The sequence below is a fragment of the Egretta garzetta genome, unplaced genomic scaffold (assembly GCF_000687185.1).
Source record: "Egretta garzetta isolate BGI_Z169 unplaced genomic scaffold, ASM68718v1 scaffold424, whole genome shotgun sequence".
In the NCBI taxonomy this organism is placed as follows: Eukaryota; Metazoa; Chordata; class Aves; order Pelecaniformes; family Ardeidae; genus Egretta; species Egretta garzetta.
Genome location: NW_009259489.1, coordinates 1,951,674 through 1,972,066, shown reverse-complemented (window position 1 = coordinate 1,972,066; position 20,393 = coordinate 1,951,674). Strand labels below are relative to the sequence as shown.

The 20,393-nt window shown below is 37.6% G+C and overlaps 1 protein-coding gene across 5 annotated transcripts in view; it reads left to right on the top strand.

The window, feature by feature from the left end:
* The window catches only part of AP3B1 (adaptor related protein complex 3 subunit beta 1), a 160,904-nt gene that overhangs the window by 14,716 nt on the left and 125,795 nt on the right, over positions 1 to 20,393 (top strand). For 3 of the 5 annotated variants that reach the window (XM_035892818.1, XM_035892819.1, XM_035892821.1), the window contains 4 exons: positions 1,630 to 1,704; positions 7,257 to 7,352; positions 9,627 to 9,787; positions 15,122 to 15,188. In XM_035892818.1, the coding sequence (XP_035748711.1) occupies positions 1,630 to 1,704; positions 7,257 to 7,352; positions 9,627 to 9,787; positions 15,122 to 15,188 (399 nt within the window). Of the gene's footprint in view, positions 1 to 1,629; positions 1,705 to 7,256; positions 7,353 to 9,626; positions 9,788 to 15,121; positions 15,189 to 15,593; positions 15,647 to 20,393 lie in introns of those variants that run through there. The other 2 variants (XM_035892822.1, XM_035892823.1) reach the window with 2 other exon arrangements.

Genomic DNA, 20,393 nt, shown 5'->3' with positions numbered 1-20,393 from the left:
TCTTTCAGGTTAATGATCCATTGGCTAAGGAGGATTTATGCTAATCATTATGACTTAATGAGTCAAAATACACTCTTTTAAGAAAGACCCTAAATACATATTTACATGCTACACTGGAGCTATTATGGCTGATCAGTTAAATAATGCAACTAATGCGTAGAGCCATACTGTTACAGCCTATCAGTGAAGTCTAAGGATCATCCCAATTTTTGAATAACATAAAAAATAACATAATTGTTGCATCAAGATGAGATGATTGATAATATTTTATGATACTTCTCTGCATTGCATCTTGCTACTAAGTTCTACTTAGCTCTAGTCATTCTGAATCTGGCATTTATTACAAAGACACACCCCCCCAATCCTGATAGCAGTGGTTTTAATTTAGATTCTTAGTTAAAACCCCTTTTGTGGTTTTTCTTGTTTTGTGGCATGAGATCCTAGTTCTTTATGCCCTTAGTGTGTTTTATCAATGAAATACACAAATAGACCTGTGAGTTAGGAATATGAAGTTTAATCAGCTGTATAATGTGGAATAATGGTGGGAATGTGAGATGGTTAAGAACAGCAGAAACTGCAGTTGCAAAGCTCATGTTCCTGTGTTGGATCCCTGCATATTTGCTTGCCCTAGTGAGCTCTCATCCTTTCTCATTAGCTTGATGTTTGGCTGACTAGATCCTGCCCTTGACCATAGCTGGGGCTGCTCTGCATATTCAGCAGCACTGTAACTTCATATAACACGTTCATGACATTCCAGGGTTTGCAGCTTGGGCGTGAAGTACTGGCAGACATTCTGCTGGAATTAGTTCTAAGAAATAAGAAAGTCGTGCAGCTGTAGCATACACTGAAGTATTTTATTCCTTCTAATGTACCTGGTTTCTTCTAAATAACTTCCTCCTTAAGCTGTTCATACAAGGGTTAAAGCTAAACTGGGGTTTTGTTGTTTGTGCTCTTTATTGCCCTAGTTTCAGATTTCTCTGAGATCAAACGTGAAAACTGTCTTCCTTTTAAAAAAATTACAGTGAGTTGACTGATCTTGCTTTTACCTTGTTTTGTTCTGTATAAACACTTTAAAGCCTTTCATGTTTAACTTGCTGTGGAAAACAACCTTCCTTTATTTTTAAAGTGCAATGTCTATTTTTTTTTCTCCTTGGTTCTGTTGCACACCAAGATTGTTCCAGGGAAAAGGAATGGGACTTAAACTTGTATGACTTCTACTGATGATAGATGGTTTCTACTGATGGTACTGTTGGTGGTTTTTTGTTGGTTTGGGGTTTTTTTGGATAGTAGCTCCCAAAAGGTAATTCTGTAAAGGTTTTCAGATTAGCAAGATCCTTGTTTTAAGTAATTTTTTAAGCAGTAAAAATAAATTGCAGTCTGATATGGTAAAGTCCAGTTTGTTGATTCCACCCCCAAAACACCTGAGTGCAGGCTGGTTACGAGTTTGGTTGTATGGATAGTATCCCCTAAAGTCTTAATAGTTAACAAAAAATCAGACTTTATCCTCAACTTCATAGAAATCAGGTTTAAAATACAGAACTGGAATACATGCCTGTCTTTTTTTTTTTAATACCCTCAAATTACATTATTACATTACTAATATTTTTCTCTCCTTTTATTATTTTTTAGATGATTGCAAAGGGAAAAAATGCTTCTGAACTGTTTCCTGCTGTTGTGAAGAACGTTGCCAGTAAAAATATCGAGGTATTCCTATAGCTCATTAAGCATACTGTTATGGAAGTTCTGTTTATGAAAATTTTATCTAATTGTATCAGACTTTAAAATAAACCATAAAATAAATCTCTAGTATTTTTTCAATAGAATTTCTCAGGGTTTAATTTCAGTGACATTACAGTAATAGTTTAATATGTAAATAAAGGAAACCTACTGGGTGATTCAGAGGGAGGAATAATAACTTTACATTTAGAAATTCATTGGTAAGAGAAAATGTGTGGAAGTGTGTGGTGGTAATTCTATAGTTTATTTGAGGTATGGTGCTGCTTGCAAAGTTTGAGTAGGGTTTGTGCTACATTGTATTTGAAAACATCTGTTACAAATCAAGGCTGAGAGGTAAGGGTTGGGTAAAAAACTTCACTTTTCTAATCATGTAGTATATTTATAGGAGGAGAGTCTCAGCATTGGGATTGCAGAGTGAGATCACTTTAACTCAGTTAAACAAGTCTGTGTGAGTTTGTGGTTAGCCAAAATGTGATGTTACTAATGAAGTGTGTTTAAAATAACTTTTTGTTTCACAGTACTTAAATGTTGGTTGTTCTTATAACTCAGTTTAGAAAATTTGTTAAATGCTTTATTAATGTGAATGCCTGTGATTCCAGAAGATTACAGAAAAGTAGCTTTCAAATTTCAGAATCTTTTGGAGAGACTTGGCTGGGGTGGGGTGGGAAGATAGGTCTCATCTTGAGCAGAGAAGAAATTTTTGCTAATATATAGTATAATGTCAAATCTTTGGGTTAACTTTATGTTTTGCAAGACATGAAGACTTTAAAGCAAAGTCATACAGGCATCTTGGGAATATGTCCTTACTCATTTATTTTGTATTAAAACAATGAAAGGAATATATGAAGGGGCAGACAAGAGCAACTCAAACTTCCTATATGAGTAGCTGATGAAGAACCTGAGTCAGAATCTGTCTGTGATAGGAGATAATTTCTTGAGACAATTTGCTTGACTAAATTTATTCAACTTGTACTAAACTGTGTGACTTTTAATTAAAAAGGAGACGTGTTTAATAATTGTTTTCAGGAGTTCTGTAGATAAAAAGAGTAGAGGATATAGAAAGTTTTCCTTCAGGCTATTTACCATCATTTTATTTTAGCAACATATGTTTGTTCTAGCCCCAATATCAGGTGTTAGACACACAAAGTAGCTTACTTCTCTATCTTTTTTCCTTATAAGAAAGCAAGAAGAAAAGAAGCCCATCTTGGATGAGTGAAAATTCAAATTTCCAGGAAGTTAAAAAATGGAGATTGCGTTCAACTATGATGTGTTTAAATCCACAGGCTTACTATGTGGCTAGAGGAAATCTAAAGCAGAATCGGCATTAGAAAGTTGTGCAACCAGAGGTTTTATAAGGAAAATGTTACTCTGGTGCTCACTGCTAGTACAATGCACACACTGTCAGCTCCAGTGCAGAGGTGTCAGGGTTACAGCTGACTTGACAATGTAGATTTGGATGCAAATAACATCTGTAAGTTTGTAATCCCAGATCACATTGTGACCGACAAGCATCTGTTTGAGGAAAGCTGAGAGAGCAAGTAATGATATTAGTTACTTCCTACTGTGCAGGATCATAATTTTGGAAAAATGCACGAAAATAGTGGTTGGAAGCACTGTGTTTTAAGAAGAGAAGTCAATTGAATGCAAGCTCCAAGTCTTTCCTCCTCTCCTGGAAATACGTACTTCAGCCTCTATTATTAATGGGAATAAAAAGTTGCTTTTTCCCTGGCTAATGGCACTGAAGGTTGTATTTCCTGCAATAATGACTTCAGCAAACTCCTGTCTCTAATATGCTGTGATATAGCAGGTCGCAGATAGGTCTGTTTTCTTCCTTATTTTACATGGATGGATAGTAATAGTCCAGTTTGAGTCTAATTTTAGCTTTAAATAAGTTATTCTTATTTAGCTACTACTTTAAAACTTTGTTTTTTCCATTATTTGAAAGAATATGTGTATTTGGCTGAGGCCAAATACTGAGCTCTGGTAAGTCAAGGAGGCATAAGTGTGCAAAGATGACAACTCAGAGTCTTTCAGAACTTACTGTATTCGAATAATTTTATTTACAGAAATTGTAACTGTATTTTTAATAACAGGTGATAAAAGGAAATGGGGCAAGGAATCATACTTAGACCAGTCTCTTCCTCTTCAACTCGTGTTTCTAAGTTACGAGTACTCTTAAGTCCAGTTTTGAATAGAGATACCTTACACTAGAGAGGAGTGCCTTGAACAGTATTACTCATCTTGAGTGCTTTTAACTGTTAGGGCTGGAACCACTAGCCCAACAGAAGCAAGACTGCTGCAGCTGCAGGCTTCTGTCCCAACCACTAGTGAGACTGGGAGCATATTCCTGGTAGGTGTGCACACACACATGTTTTGTGTATATACACATACAAGAAATACACATGTACAGAGGCAGCCACATAAATTGACACAGGGTACTCACATGAACACAAACAGCAGCTTGGCAGTTCAAGATAGTTCAAGTCTGCTAGTGGGAATGTATGTATACATACATATGTACATTGTGGATCAGTCCATCCAACATGGTCTTCCCAGTAGCAGGCCCTTAGATCCTAGTCTCCCCTGTTGCTGGCACTGAGACATATGAGGCCCTGAGGCTGCAGCCCTATTTCAGTTGCTGGTACAAACTGCTGTACACATATGAACATGTGTAAACCAGGACTCTCCTGGTCCCCTGGTACCTACCCCCTCATTGTCTTGCCCTTAGACACACAGGTGTGTGCACATGGGGCATACACAACTGGACCTGGCCAGAGCTCCCCTGGTCCTCTTCTAGCCAACCATCTGTGGTTATGCCCTTAGAGAAATGCACACAAACACGTGGGTCTTGCCGCTGGGGACCCACAGACCATCTGGTTTTTCTGGCAGCTGGATGGGACTCCCCTGATCTATGCTATAGTCCAGTCCTCCTGTGGTCTTGCCCTTAGACACCCACACCCTTATGTACCTCCTTCCCAGGCCACTTCACCTACTCACCAGCTAGTGCAGCTTGGTCCACTGATACACCTGCACTCACTCCAGTCACTGGCACCACAGACACATGGGCTTGCGCTTTAATGAATTAATGAGAAAATACAACAGACTGTGCTGATCAGGTGCAGGGCACAGAAGGGTAGATGTACCAACCAGAAAACTGTTTAGATGTGTCCAGCCATTTTTATCTGCTTATCCCTTTGTGTTCCCCAACTTGTTCCTCCCCAGATCCTATAGATTCCCCCCATTTCTCCTTCACTTTGCTTCTTCCCCAAAACATCCCATGATAAGCCTGGTGCAATCCTAAAATACTCTTTGTCTGCATCCCATACCTGTACGCAGAAAAGCCCCTCAATCTGAAAGGTGCTCTGGTGTTGACTCTCTTCCTGTCATGGGCTTGGGAGAAGCTAGGGCAGAGTATTACTTGAAAACACCCCTGCATGCCCCCTTGTCTCTTCATGCTCCTTTGTGTGTGTGCAGACAAGGTTTTATCACATAACCTAACTAATTAGCAGAAGCCTTTCAATGTTTATATTTTGTGGGCCTTTTCTTGTATTTTAAAACAAACAGACAGTTATGTGCATTCACATGTCTTCCTCTATGTTGTAAAGTTCCCTCATTGCTTATTTTTCCATCATTTAGTGCTAACATATTTGTGCAGGAGGAGACTGTTAACTGAAAATAGACCAGGGCATTCAGTAAAGCTAGCTGACTAATTTCTTTATCAAAGTTAGTTAGATGACAACTTTAGGTCATAATGTAGCTACACTTAGAGCCATCTAGTTAGCACTTCTGGGGCTCAGAAACCTTTATCAGTTTTTAGGATGCTTTTGAAATGATAAGAAATTACTGGGTTAAGTCAGCTTCCCAGTACATTGATCCTCATACTGTTTTCTGAAAATGTTTTGCCAAATTTTTCCCTCTCCTCAAGAATTCTTACACAAATCTGTCTGTATAAATTGCTAGAATGCAGTAGCATAAACCGGATTAGTTCATCTGAGTGACTTTGTATCTGAGTGACTTTCCTGTCCAGAAATGGCTGCTGGTTTTTTGGTTGTGGTTTTTTTTTTTTTTAATCAGGGCTGAATGCTCTGATACAGGGAAATGGAGGTGAAGAAGCAGTAGAACACGTTCATTTGTTTTAAGAGAAGCAAAGGGCATCTTATTGTTTACTGAAGTGCCTTGTGATTTTTGTTTTTATAAGTACACGCTGACCTTAACTTGATTATGTGCATCATGTCATGGATGGTAAGGATACAAAAAGTGACCTAATAAACAATTGGTGGTATAGAACAAAAATAAGTCTTGGTCAATAACTCATGGAGTTTGATGTGCTTATATTGATAAACTAATTAAACAAATCTGCCTGTGTTCCTCAAGCCTAATGTGCCCCTGTTATGATTAGTTTTATAGAAAGGAGCATTTTAACATTGAATGAAGGTAAATAGCAAAAGAATAGTGTAGTCACGAAGCTCTAAGTGCTTCCATTTCTAGTCACAGAGTGGTTTCAAGGAAAGGAGGCTTTCTTTGCACACCTGCAGTCATTCAGTGCATAGGCCTCTTGTGGTCAATGTTGATTGCTGCTTGTCTATAGCTGAACAACAAATAATTTAGTATGGTGTAACCTTCTGTGATTTAATATTACGCTTTTTGCCAGAATTAGCACAAAGATACATGTTCTGATAGTGACAGTAATTATAGCACAGCTGTAGTTGAGGGTCTTTCAGAATTCTCCATTATAAACCCCAATAGTCAGTTTGCAACTCGAATGTAAAAAATGTTTTCACTGCTTCCTGGGCATATAGTGGCCATGAGGGGGTAAAGTGAATTAAATTGAATACCCTCCTCCCCCAAAATCATACTGAGGTTTTCTTAATCTTTGAACCTTGTCTCCTTTGCAGTATGCTTATATTGGCTACATCTTTTGAATGCTTGTAGTCAGGCAAAGGGAGATCTAATGCCCTTTGCTTTTGTCCAAGACATAGTCAGAAGTGCTCTTTTAATCAGGTTTAAATAGTGTAAGTTACCATGGTTCAGCTGGAAGTTATATTCTCTTTTAAACGTGTTAAAGTAATTGATTTTGAGTTTCAGGGTAAAGTAAAATGGGCTTGTTGAAATCCTTGGCTATTCAGTTTAACCTGTTTTCCATAAGAAAAAAAACATGAGGAATGCTCAGGTAGTCAGTTGCCACATGTCAACTTCTTAGGTTACTCAAGGCTTTATTTACTAGTTGATAATACAAAGCAGTACTTTGTGTTATTAGCTTTCATCTGACTCTATCATTAATTAAGAAATACTGTGGCACCTCAGAGTTTTTATTAAAAGAATTACAGTAAATCATAAGACATTTGAGAAGCATGTGAGTAGTCCAGTGATGTATTAACTCTTCCTTCAAAGAAGAAATTGTTGACAAAAATATACAATCTAGGACTTAGTTTTACAGAATTCTAAAATTTCCTGATAATGATGTTAATTGTGTTTTTTCTTTTCAGATAAAAAGGTCTGTATGTGTTTTTTCTTTTCAGATAAAAAAGCTTGTATATGTTTATCTGATGCGTTATGCAGAGGAGCAGCAAGATCTGGCATTATTGTCCATCAGTACTTTCCAGCGTGCTTTAAAAGTGAGTGACTACTAAACAACATTTCATAGAGAATTCTGAGCTGGTATCATAAAACCAAAAATATCTGTGTAAGTGTAATCTGGTAAACTGAAGCATGTAAATATCTGTGTCTGATGAATTAGTTGCCAGTTACATCATTTACAAAGTTTTTTGTACTACCTCAAACCTTGTAAAGCAGCTAAGCCTGCACAAAGTAAAACTACCTCACTGAAGAAAAGCAATAGGTTGGTGCTCTCAAATTCACATGCCCCACATTTAATTTCTGGAATACCTTTTCTCTTTCCAAGGTAGCTTATGTATGTAGAAAGAAGACCCTGTTATTCAGAGAACCAGCTGTTCTTTTTAATATGTGTAAAAGAACCTTGTGTACAACAGTGAATTGGAACATCAGGAAGATAGTAGTACCTAAATTAAAATATTCAGTGCGTTACACATGCTACTTCTTTATTAGAAGTATTGAAGAAGTAGCTTTTTTTTCTACTGTTTCATTTCAAATTCAGATCACAATGGGGAATGGGATTAGAGAACAAAGGTTAGGATTGCCTTTGAAGCATGGAGCTTGACCATGGAGAAAAGAAAGATTAACTCTCCTTAAATTTGGCCAGTTTTTATAATAAAGAGAAGGTTGGATTTTCTTTTTTCTTGTACTCTTCTTGTAAGGCTACTCTAAGGTCATAATTAATTTCTGTTATGTCACTGATCCAGACCTTGCATCTTGCTGGAAAATGTTGCAATCAGAGCACCAGGTTTGCAACTGTAGGAGCATCCCACAACTGAGTAGGCAGCTTTCTGTCCCTTTCCTTCCAGCTTTTATCTCGATGTCATTTGTACTACCTTTACTATCTGTGACTGGCATGAAAAGCTGAAACTCAAACTACTTTGTATCCTATGTTTTTAATGATATAGGTATGCAGTGAACATTTATCATGGCGTAACTCTTAAAAATCTGTGGATAGTGGGAACAAAAGGAGAGGGGCTAACTCAAATGTTGTGGCTGTGAGTAACTTAAAAAGAAGTGGTGGTATGACTAGGAGATAGACTCCAAGCTGGCTGAGATTTGCAGCAACTAAGGAAATTACTAAGCCTGCTATGGAAGGATAGGCAAATGTAATTAATTCTCTCTTAGTATTTTGTAATGTTTTGATTTTGGTTTTGTAATGTATATCGTAATTCAGCCTTATGTGTGGAGACTTTTTCTCCCTATTTAGAAAGAACTTTTTAGGGTATTTTAAACTTGTGTGATTGGAGATGAGCTTTGCAAACTCTGGTAAGAACAAGCTGTTTTGCAAAACACTGTCAAGTGCTTTCGCCATCCAGATTCTTACTACTGACAAGCTGCTAAGATGTAGGAATTTTGAGAGCTTAGGTGAACTGATCATGAAGTAATACCAGTCCGAAAACTCATGTTGCCAACTCTCAGCCCTTGGGGAAGAATGTTCTTTGGGAAGTGCCCTTCTGGCAGACAGTGTGCTGAATTAATACTGCTACAATTTCAGTTTGCTAGATTTTAGAGAATTTAGTACTTGATTAAGCAACACTTTTCCCATGTGTCCCAAGCCCATGATTAATGGACGAGGTTTACATAACAGTTCCTCCAAATACAGATGCCTTGTGCTATTGTTGGATCTCCAAGCTAACCCTAGCATTATAAAAGGGCAGCAAGTACTGGGATGAAAGAAGGGAGGGTAGCAAATAGAAGAAAGTCTTGAAACATTTAGCTTAGTATTTTAACATGTTCTTAAGAAAATTCGTTTTGTTCTTGGCTTCAGCTTATATCTCCTGGTAAAGCATAGAATGGATGTGTTGTCAAGAACTTGAGTGGGAGTGTTGCAACTGAGAACCACGCTTCCATTTAACATTTTTTATATTTAAGTAATAAAACTGAGCTAGCTGTGTTTTTCAGAATATCTGAATTCCATTTGGATTACAGAAAATATTTCAGGCCATTAAATAAAATATTAGTCTCTTTCATCCATCTTTCCCATATTTGCTTGGGAAAGTGAATTATGTTAATGTTTTCCTTTACCAGATTCCAGTTTTTCATAATATTTCAATATTTTCTTACTTTCTTTTACTTTTTTTGGTTGTTGAAAGTTTCTTGGGTGAAATTTGGCACATTTTCTTATTAGTGTGGTTTTAGCTTGCAAACCTGACTGATACTCAGATTTACATGTTTTAATGTGTGGTCACTAATTAGCATAAATAGTGCATAAACACATCATTAAATTCTCTGCAGTATCTTATTTATTTCTCCCCTTCTCTCCCATTCTTTAGGATCCTAATCAGTTAATCCGTGCAAGTGCTTTAAGAGTTTTATCCAGTATCCGTGTCCCAATTATTGTTCCTATTATGATGCTTGCTATTAAGGAAGCCTCTTCTGATTTATCTCCTTATGTGAGGAAGAACGCAGCCCATGCAATCCAAAAACTGTACAGGTAAGTGATTCTGACAAATACTGAAAAGCAATTTTAGGATAGTTGTGGGCTATGTTTATTAAGACTACTGGGGGGGTTGGCGTGTCTCAGATATATCGGATCTGTTTCTTAAGAAATATGAAGTGTGTAGATGTTCTGTCACTCAACTGGTTTGGTTGAAATTCAAGTCTTTTGCTTGCTAGAGTAACAGGACAACTAGGAAGAGATACAGAAAGAAACTGATACACTATCTTTTGGTTTTAATATACCATTTATTGTCATCTGTGTAGCAACTATTTTGATGGGTATTCTCAGAATTGAAGATTTATCTGTTTAGCGTCTGTATCTTTCATCCTGAAGGCATTTGCTGTAGTTTGCAGTACACGTGGCCAATGAATACTAACTCATAGAAATTTTATCTTTGCAAATCCAAATCTTCCTGTTTTCAATTCAGAAATTCTTGTGGTGGAAGAACTCTCAAAAAGAGGTAGGGACTGGCTTACACAGGTGGGGGCAACAGGACCTGTATCTTTCCAGGCACTTATTCTACTACTTATTTCCCTTTTATTTTGCCTGTGCCAAAAAGAGTAAGGTGAGAGGTGTTTGGGGTTCTGAATCAGGTAGCCTGAGGCTGCTGTATTTCCATGCCCCCATAGACCAACCAGTAGCGAGGCTGAGCATGTCTTCCTTAACAGGCACATACACACATATATGCAACACATATGCACACAGCCAGCTATGCAGGTCAGCACAGACAGAAAGCAGCACTCATGCAGACAAAACCAGCACCAACAGCCTTATCCTGTTGCACGCTCTGGCTGATCAGGATGCAGGCCCACTAGTGGACCTGTATATGTACAATATGGATCCCCCAGGAATGATCCTAGATGCTCAGTCTTTCCAGTAACTGGCCTTGGATCCCCAGTCTCCCAAGTCGCTGACACTGGCACATACAAGCGCATAATGCTTGTAACCCCACTGCACTTGCTGTTACAGACCTCAGTCAGACACACGCATGCCCCCACACTTTCACTCAAACACCATGAATCCCACAGTAGCTGGATTGAGACACTCAGACTATGTGGTAACTGGCCCATATATCCCCTCGCCTCCAGTTGTCTCCCACTGGGTAGAGAGGAAGAGGGGAGAGAAACAGAGAGATTGAGACACACACATGGGTATTAGTCAACCTTCAGACCTTACAATCTCTCCAGTAGTTGGCCTGGATGCCCTGGTCCTTCTGGCAGCCAAAATCTCCAGTTCTCTCACTCAGAGACACACACGCATGTCCAGCCCAGACCTATGGCCCCACTTCAATACCTGACTTCCCAAAGCCACCTTGTCTTGCTTGATACTCTCTAGTAATCACACACTGACATATATTCTTGCTCTGGTTGCTGATGCTGCAGTTATATGGGTTATAGGGACCTGTTGCTGCAGCTTAGACCTCCATATCACACATGCACACAGAATAGAGACTGCATCACCCAGGAATCCTGATAGAAACAAAGTTTAATGAGAAGACAGAACAGACTGTGGCCATCAGGTGCAGAACATGGCCAGACAAGTGTGCTGAGCAGCAAAGTTTTTGCATACAGCTAGCTACTTTTATACACCTATCCTTCTATTTTCCTATGCTTGTTCCTCCTGAAATCATCATCTAGATCTTTCCATTTCCCTGCCTTTCATTTCTCCCATAAACATCCTGTAGTAAGTCTTATACAATCCCCAAATGCTCTTTCTAGCATCATGTAAGTTTCATAGCCCTGTAGCTAGTAACCCCACTAAGGCTGAAAGGTGCACTGGAGAGCCTCTCTGAGTTGTGGTAGGTTCATTTCAGGACCATAAGGCATTTCTGTGGCAGCTCTCCAAAGAACCTGGGCAAGAGCTCCTTCCTTCTGGTGATTTTGTTTGTTTGTTTGTTTTTTAAATGAGCTGACTGCTCTCATGTGGTGGCCCTGGGAGCAGCTGGGTCATGATGTTACTGGAGTTTCCCCCACCTCTAGTCCTCTATGTACAGATAAGCCTTTTATCACATAACCTAACAAGACAGAATGGATTTTAAGTCTGTTCTTACCATTTGAGTGGTTTATTTTTTGTTAGCGTCTGGTTCCAGCACACAAAAGACTTCTTAGCCTGAATTGTTCTCCATACACAGAATGTTCTTTGATTTCCTGATAGTATCAAAACTTTTTGGGGGAGTTTGGCAGTAATGGTCTGTTAGTGCCAGGAAGGCACTGCAGTATCTGGACAGCAGGCTATTCCACATAATTTTACCTTAAATTGGTGCTTCCATTTCTTCTCTTCATGACAGGTAAAGGTTATTCTACTAGTCCAGCTTAAAGAGCTTATTGGTGATTGGAGCAAAACTGGAAGATGCTGAAGTCTAACTTGGTTACTAAAAGATCTTTTATCAGTCTTTCATCCGATCTCCAGATATGATTGCATCTTCAAATATAACTTGTATTCTTTCTTCTCTGGTGCATACAGTATCCTATGCTTATGATGTCAGTGTCAAGATTTTGAAATCATCCTTGAAAATACCTTAAAAAGATACTTGTTATGGTAAAAAATACAGCATGTGCTAAAAAAGCACAGCAGCGCAATCTGGAGAAACTAGCTTCATTCCCTTCTAGTTTCCATGATTCCTGACTGGTAGTAAAATGGATGTCTAGTTCACATCGCAAAGGAAAACTAGTGTTCTGTAAAGGTTTTTTTTAATGGCTTAGAGAGCCTGTACATACTTCACAAGTTTTCATTTCATGCAAATATCTTAGGCATCATAATGCAAGTTTTCAAACTGCTGTAGCTGCAAATTCCACCTTACCTGGACTAGAATAAGTTTCATGGTTACTTGTGAGCGGAGTTGTAAATGACGGTTGTGTCCTTGGTAGTAGGATTTGGGAACTGTATATAGAAAGCATGTGAACCTCTATTGTAATATTTTCAAAATTTACTTGTACAAATGCCATACCTGATAGCACTGGTTTACCACAGGACCAAGGGAGAGAGTATAGTTTTCTGTATTGCTAGAAAAAAGAAGCAGTACTGGGAACTGGTGAAGAAGCTGTCAAACTAACTTGTCCGCAGGCACGCCCAATTGGCTTGCCTGTAAATAAGAGTCTTTAACGGGCAATCTCAGCAGATGTTTCAGCAAGGATCATAGCTGGTAGCTCCACAATTCAGTGATGCAGATCATATACTGGCAGCAAGGCTGTCCTTTGGCAGACAGCACTCTCTGAAGTTGGTCAGAATTCTGGAGGGGATGGATTTTTTTATGTGAAAATCAGTCAACAGTTTATATACTCTGATACATCTATTTTCTGCATCTTCTGTGAGCATTTCAGTAAGAAGTAGTAACAGTTTATCCTAATAGTGCCTGTATGCTCCATTTACTTTTTGCTTTCCATGACTTCCCTACCTGTTTGGTAGTCCTGTAGTTCAGTTAGTGCTACAGTCAGACTTCTGGATGCAGGTTCGATACTCCAATCTTCCTTGCATTTAGTGTCATGGTGTTTGGATGGATGCCTGACCTAGAAGAGCTTGTTCATTAGTGGTTCAATCAATCCTAACAGCAGGAAGCTTACATATCAAACAGAAAAGATTTCAGGCATAGTGTGAACAGCAACATTTGTGCCCAATGCAATCAACATTACCAGGTACATTGGAGTAATTTTATCATTGAAAATGTCAGACCTCTTGCTTATTTCACTTAAAGTGCATTTCAGAGCTATTAGTATCTTCTGTCTATCAACAGAAGACTCTACTGTGTACTTGCACCTACTTGCAGCGAGATTTGGAAGAGGACTTTTTAAAAGGTCCCATCACTAGTATTAATAGATTCCATACTATTACTAGTAGATACCATAATGGGAGCAGAACACTCTTAGCTCTTTACTTTGTTCTTTTACTTTTGCTCTAAGAATGCTGTCTTCCTTATCTAAAACTTCAGGAAAGAGGAGGGGGAGGAATGTGAAGTCAGTTATCGGAGACCTTACTGAAGATTTTCTTAATCATATAACAAAATTGGTGTTGGAATTTCAAAGTTTCTCAGTAATAATTACTTACTGCTTTCTCTCTCTAAATTTTATACCAGTTTTGAAAATTTGAAATAAGGCCTCTTAGAAAGACTTGGCTTTTCCTCTGAAGGTTTTGCTCCTTGGCAGAAGATACAGTAAACCTTTTTTGACAAAAATAGAACTTGGAACAAAAGGTGGTCATAAAAGTACTTATGGACTACTGTGCTGTTGATTTGCTTTTGCTAATGGTGGCTTCTAACAAAGTTTTGTTATCCATTTAGCATGTTCTAATATTGCTAGATATTAGAGCCTTAGCAAAGTAGTTTGTAGCTAGATAGTCACTTCGTGAATCTCTAACTGGAAAGGGTATGCATTAGGACAGTTCATCACTCAGCATTAAAACTGAAGTGGACAATAATGACCAAATACTTCCTTACTTATCTGTAATTGTATCCATGTTGAAATGACTTTTCAAAGGCGTGTAGAACTACACGTCCATATGGCTCCTTGTACCTACTTTCTGTTTTCTTCTGCCTTGGCTTTGAATTCTTCCATGCTCATAGACCGATGATGAAGAAGCAGCTGGAATGAAAAGTTGGTCCTAAGAAGCAAGTTTGACAATAATGGATGTTTCTGGCAAATTTTTCTCTGTTCCTTGGGTATGAGAAGGACAGTAAAAAGACTGTTTTTGTAACTCTTGGTATTCCTCTATTTTTACTATCTATATAGGACTTAAAGCAGTCTTTTATCAGCTTGCGCACCAACTTTGCATAGGTACGCTTGAATATAATGTCCAAGTTTTTGAGTGTCAATACTTCTGACTAAAATTAGTGAAGCTAACAAAGTATCTTTCTTGAAGCATTGTATTGATAATTAGATAATAAAGGTATGATTCTACTTTGTCCTGATGTTCATTCTCTGCTGAATTCATTCATACTGAAATTCCCTTCTGCAAAAAAAGTGAGATCCTTGTGACTTAGCATCTGAAACTCAGTCGAGTTTTCCCTCATGGTTTGGCCTGTCTTAATGTTTCTTAAGTCCTAAAATTTTTATGATTTAAGTATTGAGATTCTTACAGAACACACACAAGTGGTAAAAAATAATCTTTATAATTTAATTTTATACTCCTTGAATTCAATTCTGTATTCCATGATTAACTTTATTTTCAGTCGAGTTCTTTTACAATCAGTTCTCTGGAATACTTGTTTTTCCTGTAAGTGGTTTTTTCAATGCTCTTGGTTCGCAGCTTGTGTCTAAAGGTCAACAAACCTAACCTCTTTTAATTTCAGATATGTCCGACCAGATGAGTAAAAAGAATTTTTATTTTTGCTTCTAGTCTTGATCCAGAGCAAAAGGAAATGTTAATTGAAGTGATAGAAAAGCTTTTGAAGGATAGAAGTACGGTAAGAAACAGTATGCTATTACATGTGTATTTATTTTTAAAGAGTTTACTCCAGAGGCTGTCATTCAGCAGTACGTAATACACTTTCCTAACCCATGCTGATGTGGTTTTATATGTTTTTAGATAGAAGTATCATTGTGTATTTATGCATTATACTATGACTGTAGTAGTGAACATCTCCTATAATAAGACTAGTAATTCTACTTCCATCATGGGTAGTCCTAATCTAGTTTAGTTAGCATGTTTTTTATGTATGCTTCTTTAAAATTAATTTTGAAAGTGAAAGTTACATAATTATATGAATCGGTGTAAAAGTTTCTATGGATAAACATTTTCATTGGGAAATTAGCTATGTCTTTTCAATTTGTGATACTGTAAGAATAAATTAATTCTGTGTGATGCACAGTGTGCCTGGTCCATGCACCTGTCTGTTCTTGCAAAATTCCCGCTTCTGATCTGGTAAGTAAAACCCATGTTCTGGGGTTTCTGTAAATTTAACACTCCTGTTACATTTTAGATGTGCTGTATAGGTACAGGTTTTCTGTATGGACTCCTGGATGTCTCACAACAGTCACACACTTTTATTTTTCTTCCTGTACCCTGCAAATAAGTTCCTTAAGTCTAAGCCAGAAAGGTAATTGAGCAAGGAGTCAGAGAGACTTCAAATAGAAAATAGAGTGGTAAAGTAAAACATTCTCTTGTTCTTATTGTTTAGTTTACTAATTTAGTGAATGTAATCCTTTTTGAGTAAATGAAAGTATTACTAGGTACTGGATAGTGTGGTCCTTCATCTCCTATTTGCCAAGTGTTTTTGTAACACACAGGAATATATCATCTGCTGTTCTATCACAGTCCAGGTGTTCAGGTCATAAATGGTGCTGTTCTCTAAAAGACATCTTGCAACTTCCACTGAAGGGTTACTGAGGGAGAGTGTCAGCTTAATGTCTCAGCAGACAGTAAATCAGTTAGTTAGTTCTCCTGACTGCATCTATGTTTGACCTGTACTCGTTTGTCAGAGGCCTTTGTGCTTCTGTGGAGTTGCCCCCCCAGTGGTTCTTTGTGTATTTTCTTTCCGTGGTTCATGCTCTTCGTGTGCATGCAATCTGTGAATGTGAGATTAGATTCTTTATACCTGTGGAGGCATAAAAGGCTGAGAAGCCATCTATGTTTCTTTTTATTGCTGATAGCAGGAAAATAAAATCCCAGAGTTTTCACTCTGTTTCCTAGTCTCTGTTGCTTACAGTAAATGGCAAGTTATCCAACAACTAGTCATTTACAAGTTTACTTTCACAAAATGTTGGAGGAAAAAAATATAGAGTAGGTTTGGATCTTCTTTTTCCCAGCACACTGATCCTGGCACTTGGAGTTACTTATAAGGGTATTAATGCCCGTTGCTTACTACACACCACAATTCTGGTGCCTCTGTTACACCAACTGAAGCAGTAGTCAAAGTAATGCTATTATGTCAGCACAGTCAAGAAGCTAAGAATGATGGTCTAGAATTGGGTCTTCCAGACTTCTTTGGAGACGTAATATGTTTAACTGCCACAACTTTTACCTCCCTCTGATTCCTCGTAGTCTGTTCCCTAGCAAGACCTGATTCCAGCCTGGGCTGAGACATCTGAGCTTCAGAAGTTTTACTTTTTCAGGAAGTGATATGAAGAATTGTTACTCCAGAAAGGAACTATACAAATCTCTCTTCAGGACTCTCTGAATCAAAACCAAGTATTAATCTGTGCTCTTTCATTCCAGAGTCCAGAGCTTGTGATCTATAGTGGACCTGTTTCTCTTTAATCCTGATAGCTTTGGGAAGACTAGTCTAGCACAGAAAAGCCTCACCTTAAGTAGTTACCAGTTGTCATGTTCCACTGAATGTTCCCAGAAAGCCTCCACATTTACTAACAGAAAGTGCATAGTGCACAAGTGTTTTATTAGCAGGTAGCTCCCATCTGAATAAGCTTATTCCTTGCCTCTAATTGGAGAACATAGAAATCTGCTCACAGTGGTGGAAACAAGTGCCACCTGTAGCTACTTACGGCTTTTAAAACTGGAGGAGATGCAGCTGCTTATGGGTGGTGGTCTTTATGTACAGGTGTGTACATATGTAGCCTATGTAGCCTTAGGTTGGTTACTTGTAAGTCTTATTTAAGCTTCTCTTGGGAAATTTGTATTCTCTCAGGGAAGTTGAATTTCATACACTTCACATAAAAGAAAAGGCTCTTTCTACGTACATAAAGACAAATGCTTTTAGAAAACATTTTTCAGTCTTTGTGGAGAAAGTTGTCAGGTTTGTTGCCATGGGAATTCTAGAAATGGGTCCAAGCTGTAGACCAACAGCATTTTGTCATAGCCTTATGAAATGCATGTGTTTGATTAATGATATTTCTCAGGTTTTGCAGCTTCAGTGGCCTGTTTGACAGTCAGATGGCCTGATATTTGTATGGTGATAACGTGGAACTTGGACCACAAGTGTTTACTTGACACTAACCCTTGGATTCCTTCTGTTTAAATGCACAGAAGCTGTTCCCTTGCACCTATATCAGTTGTCATCTCCTGATAGTTTTAATGTAAAGTCAGTAGATCAGTTTTCTGGGAAAGTGATGGCGTTTTCATTAAATAGTGCCTATACCAGAGTGGGAGAATCTTAGTGACTTTGGGAATTGTGGAACGTCAGTGGTTCTCCACCTTTTTTCCCTTGATGGAAATATCAGATTACTTTTGGCATTTCTGTATACTTAAGGGCTGCTAGCCCTCAGACAAGCCATAATGCATTGCATGTAATAACTGGATCCAGGAAAAACTACCATATGATTTTTTTATTGTTTGTTTGGGGTTTTTTTTTGCTTATTCCAATTGGTTTAGACATGTTTGGAGGGAGAGTGTAATTAACATTAGTGATGTATATAACTGTTGACTGTTGTTCAAGTGATGCTTGAGACTTTGCTTTAATAAAAAGTATTTTTTTACTCATAATTTGTTTATTTCTATAACAATTTGACCTTAAGCAGGGTTTTTGAAACTTACTACCATAACCTCTATGTTAAAGGGAGCTAAAATAGCTACTAAACATAGATGCCTCTAAATTTAATGTGAACCAGATTTTTTCTTTTCAGCGAGAAATGCTATTGTGGATTATTAATGCAGTTTATGTTGCACAGAAAAGGCACAATGTATTTAAATTAGCCAGAGTCATTTTGCATTTGAAATAGCAAGAAACTGTCTGGATGGGAATTCTACTACAGTAAAATGAAGCCATTTTATCAGACTGTAGGAAATGTGTTCATTTTTTAGGTCTCAATCAGTAGTAAATTTTAATATAAGCTGAGGTAAGCAAAACTTAAAATAAGATGAGATTTAACCTTAACCCAGCACTTCATTAAAATTTCTGGTGAGATAAATGAAAGATCACTCTACTCCTTAAGTGACTTAACATGAAGATTCAATTAAAAGCCAAGCTCTCAGTTAATCTAAGATGCAAAATTATCAAGTGCAAACCATCGTTAACATACCCTCAAGGGTTGCTAACTGGGAATTAAGAGTGTATCAACAAAGCTGTGATTTTGTGCCAGTATATCTAATTTTTAAACAGATAATATGTTTACAATTATTTTTATTATTGAACCTTAAGAAACCCCTAGTTATGTTTTTTACCCTTGCTTTACAGAAAAAAGTACCTCAGACTTTAATAAGCAGGTACAAGAGCACAAATGCTCTTTTTATTTTTCTAATAATTTTAAGTAATTGAGCAGCTGACATGATTCTATGTAGAAAGGAAGATAAGAAAATGTGTGTATTTTATGCTAAAATTATTTTCTCAGAAAGGTAGCTAGTCATGTAGTCACGTGAAGGTATAATTGGGTATTTTAGAGGAAACTAGTTCCCTTTTTGGTTGATTCTGTATCACTTCACTCCAATTCTATTTTTTCCATACATTTAACAAGCCTGATGATCTAGCTTTGGTGCATAGGGTTAAGGCAGGATTTGTTGCTTGAGTTGCTTTTGGCATACTGTGAAGGACTGTAGAACTGCATTGTGTTTATAGCCTGTGCGTTTTACAACTTTGTGTAAACAACAAAAATCAAGTTTATTAATGATACCTGTGTTACAGAAGCTAAAAAAAAAGAAATATAATGTTGATATTGGACAGGAATCACGTCTGTTGTCCAAACGTGTTAAGCACACTTGTGACTTGCATTTCTCAGTCCAAACGGAAGCATCCCAAAGTGTATCTAAAGCTGCATCTCAAAAGAAAAGACAGAATGTACACCTGTAGTTGGGATGTAGTTGTATGGATGCTGGCAAATTTATTGCAAGTTTGTGTCTTTAACTTTTATCTGATTTTATTTTGTTTGGGCAGATACCTCCCTTATAAGGAAGGTGTGGAAATATAAATGCAGATGCTGCATAATAAAATAAATTTTTTTCAGCCCTAACCAGAGAACTGAGTTAGTATGTGGCCACATATATTTTGTGCTCTCCTGTTCTGGGACCGGGTAGAATACAGAGTGCAGCACTGCTTTTGAACTCTTCTAAGACAGAAGAATTTTAGAGAGAAATTTCAAAACATGTTGGCCAGACATGCAGACGCTCATTGATTCCCAAGTATGTGTTCCTGGTGTTCCCCAGAAAACTCTGTTGTGAAGTAATACGGGAAGGGATAGAAGCAAGTTTTGGGCGATGACTGATAACAACTTAGCTTATTGCATGGTATCTGTTTATTGCTAGTTAAGATTTACACTCTTTTCTAAGGGCTAAATTTTCCTTTAGCCTTGGCTTAAATAATGTTTTCTCCTTGAATGAGAATATTTTAAGCACATTAAACTACTTCTAATATTTAAATAAATTTATTATTCTGTTCTGCTGTGATAATTTACTCCTAAATATAACAAATGCAACTTAGTATGAATTCTGGTTTGGGGGTGAAAAGATTTTATACAAACATGTGAGTATTGAGATTTCTTTTGCAAACTGCATGGTTACTACATGAAGCGCAGATTCTTGCGAAGTGAGTCATCTTAGATTAAAAAATGATCCTAGGAATTGGTGATGGCTTTGCAATGAAGATCTTGATCTTAAACGAAAGCAGTGTATTTGAGGATAATGGAGAAAGAAAGCTGGGCTCTCTACTTTTCAATAGTAGGCTTCTGTTAAGTTAATGTTTTAGTTTAGAACCCAAATGTGTGGATAAGACAATGTTTTCTTAACT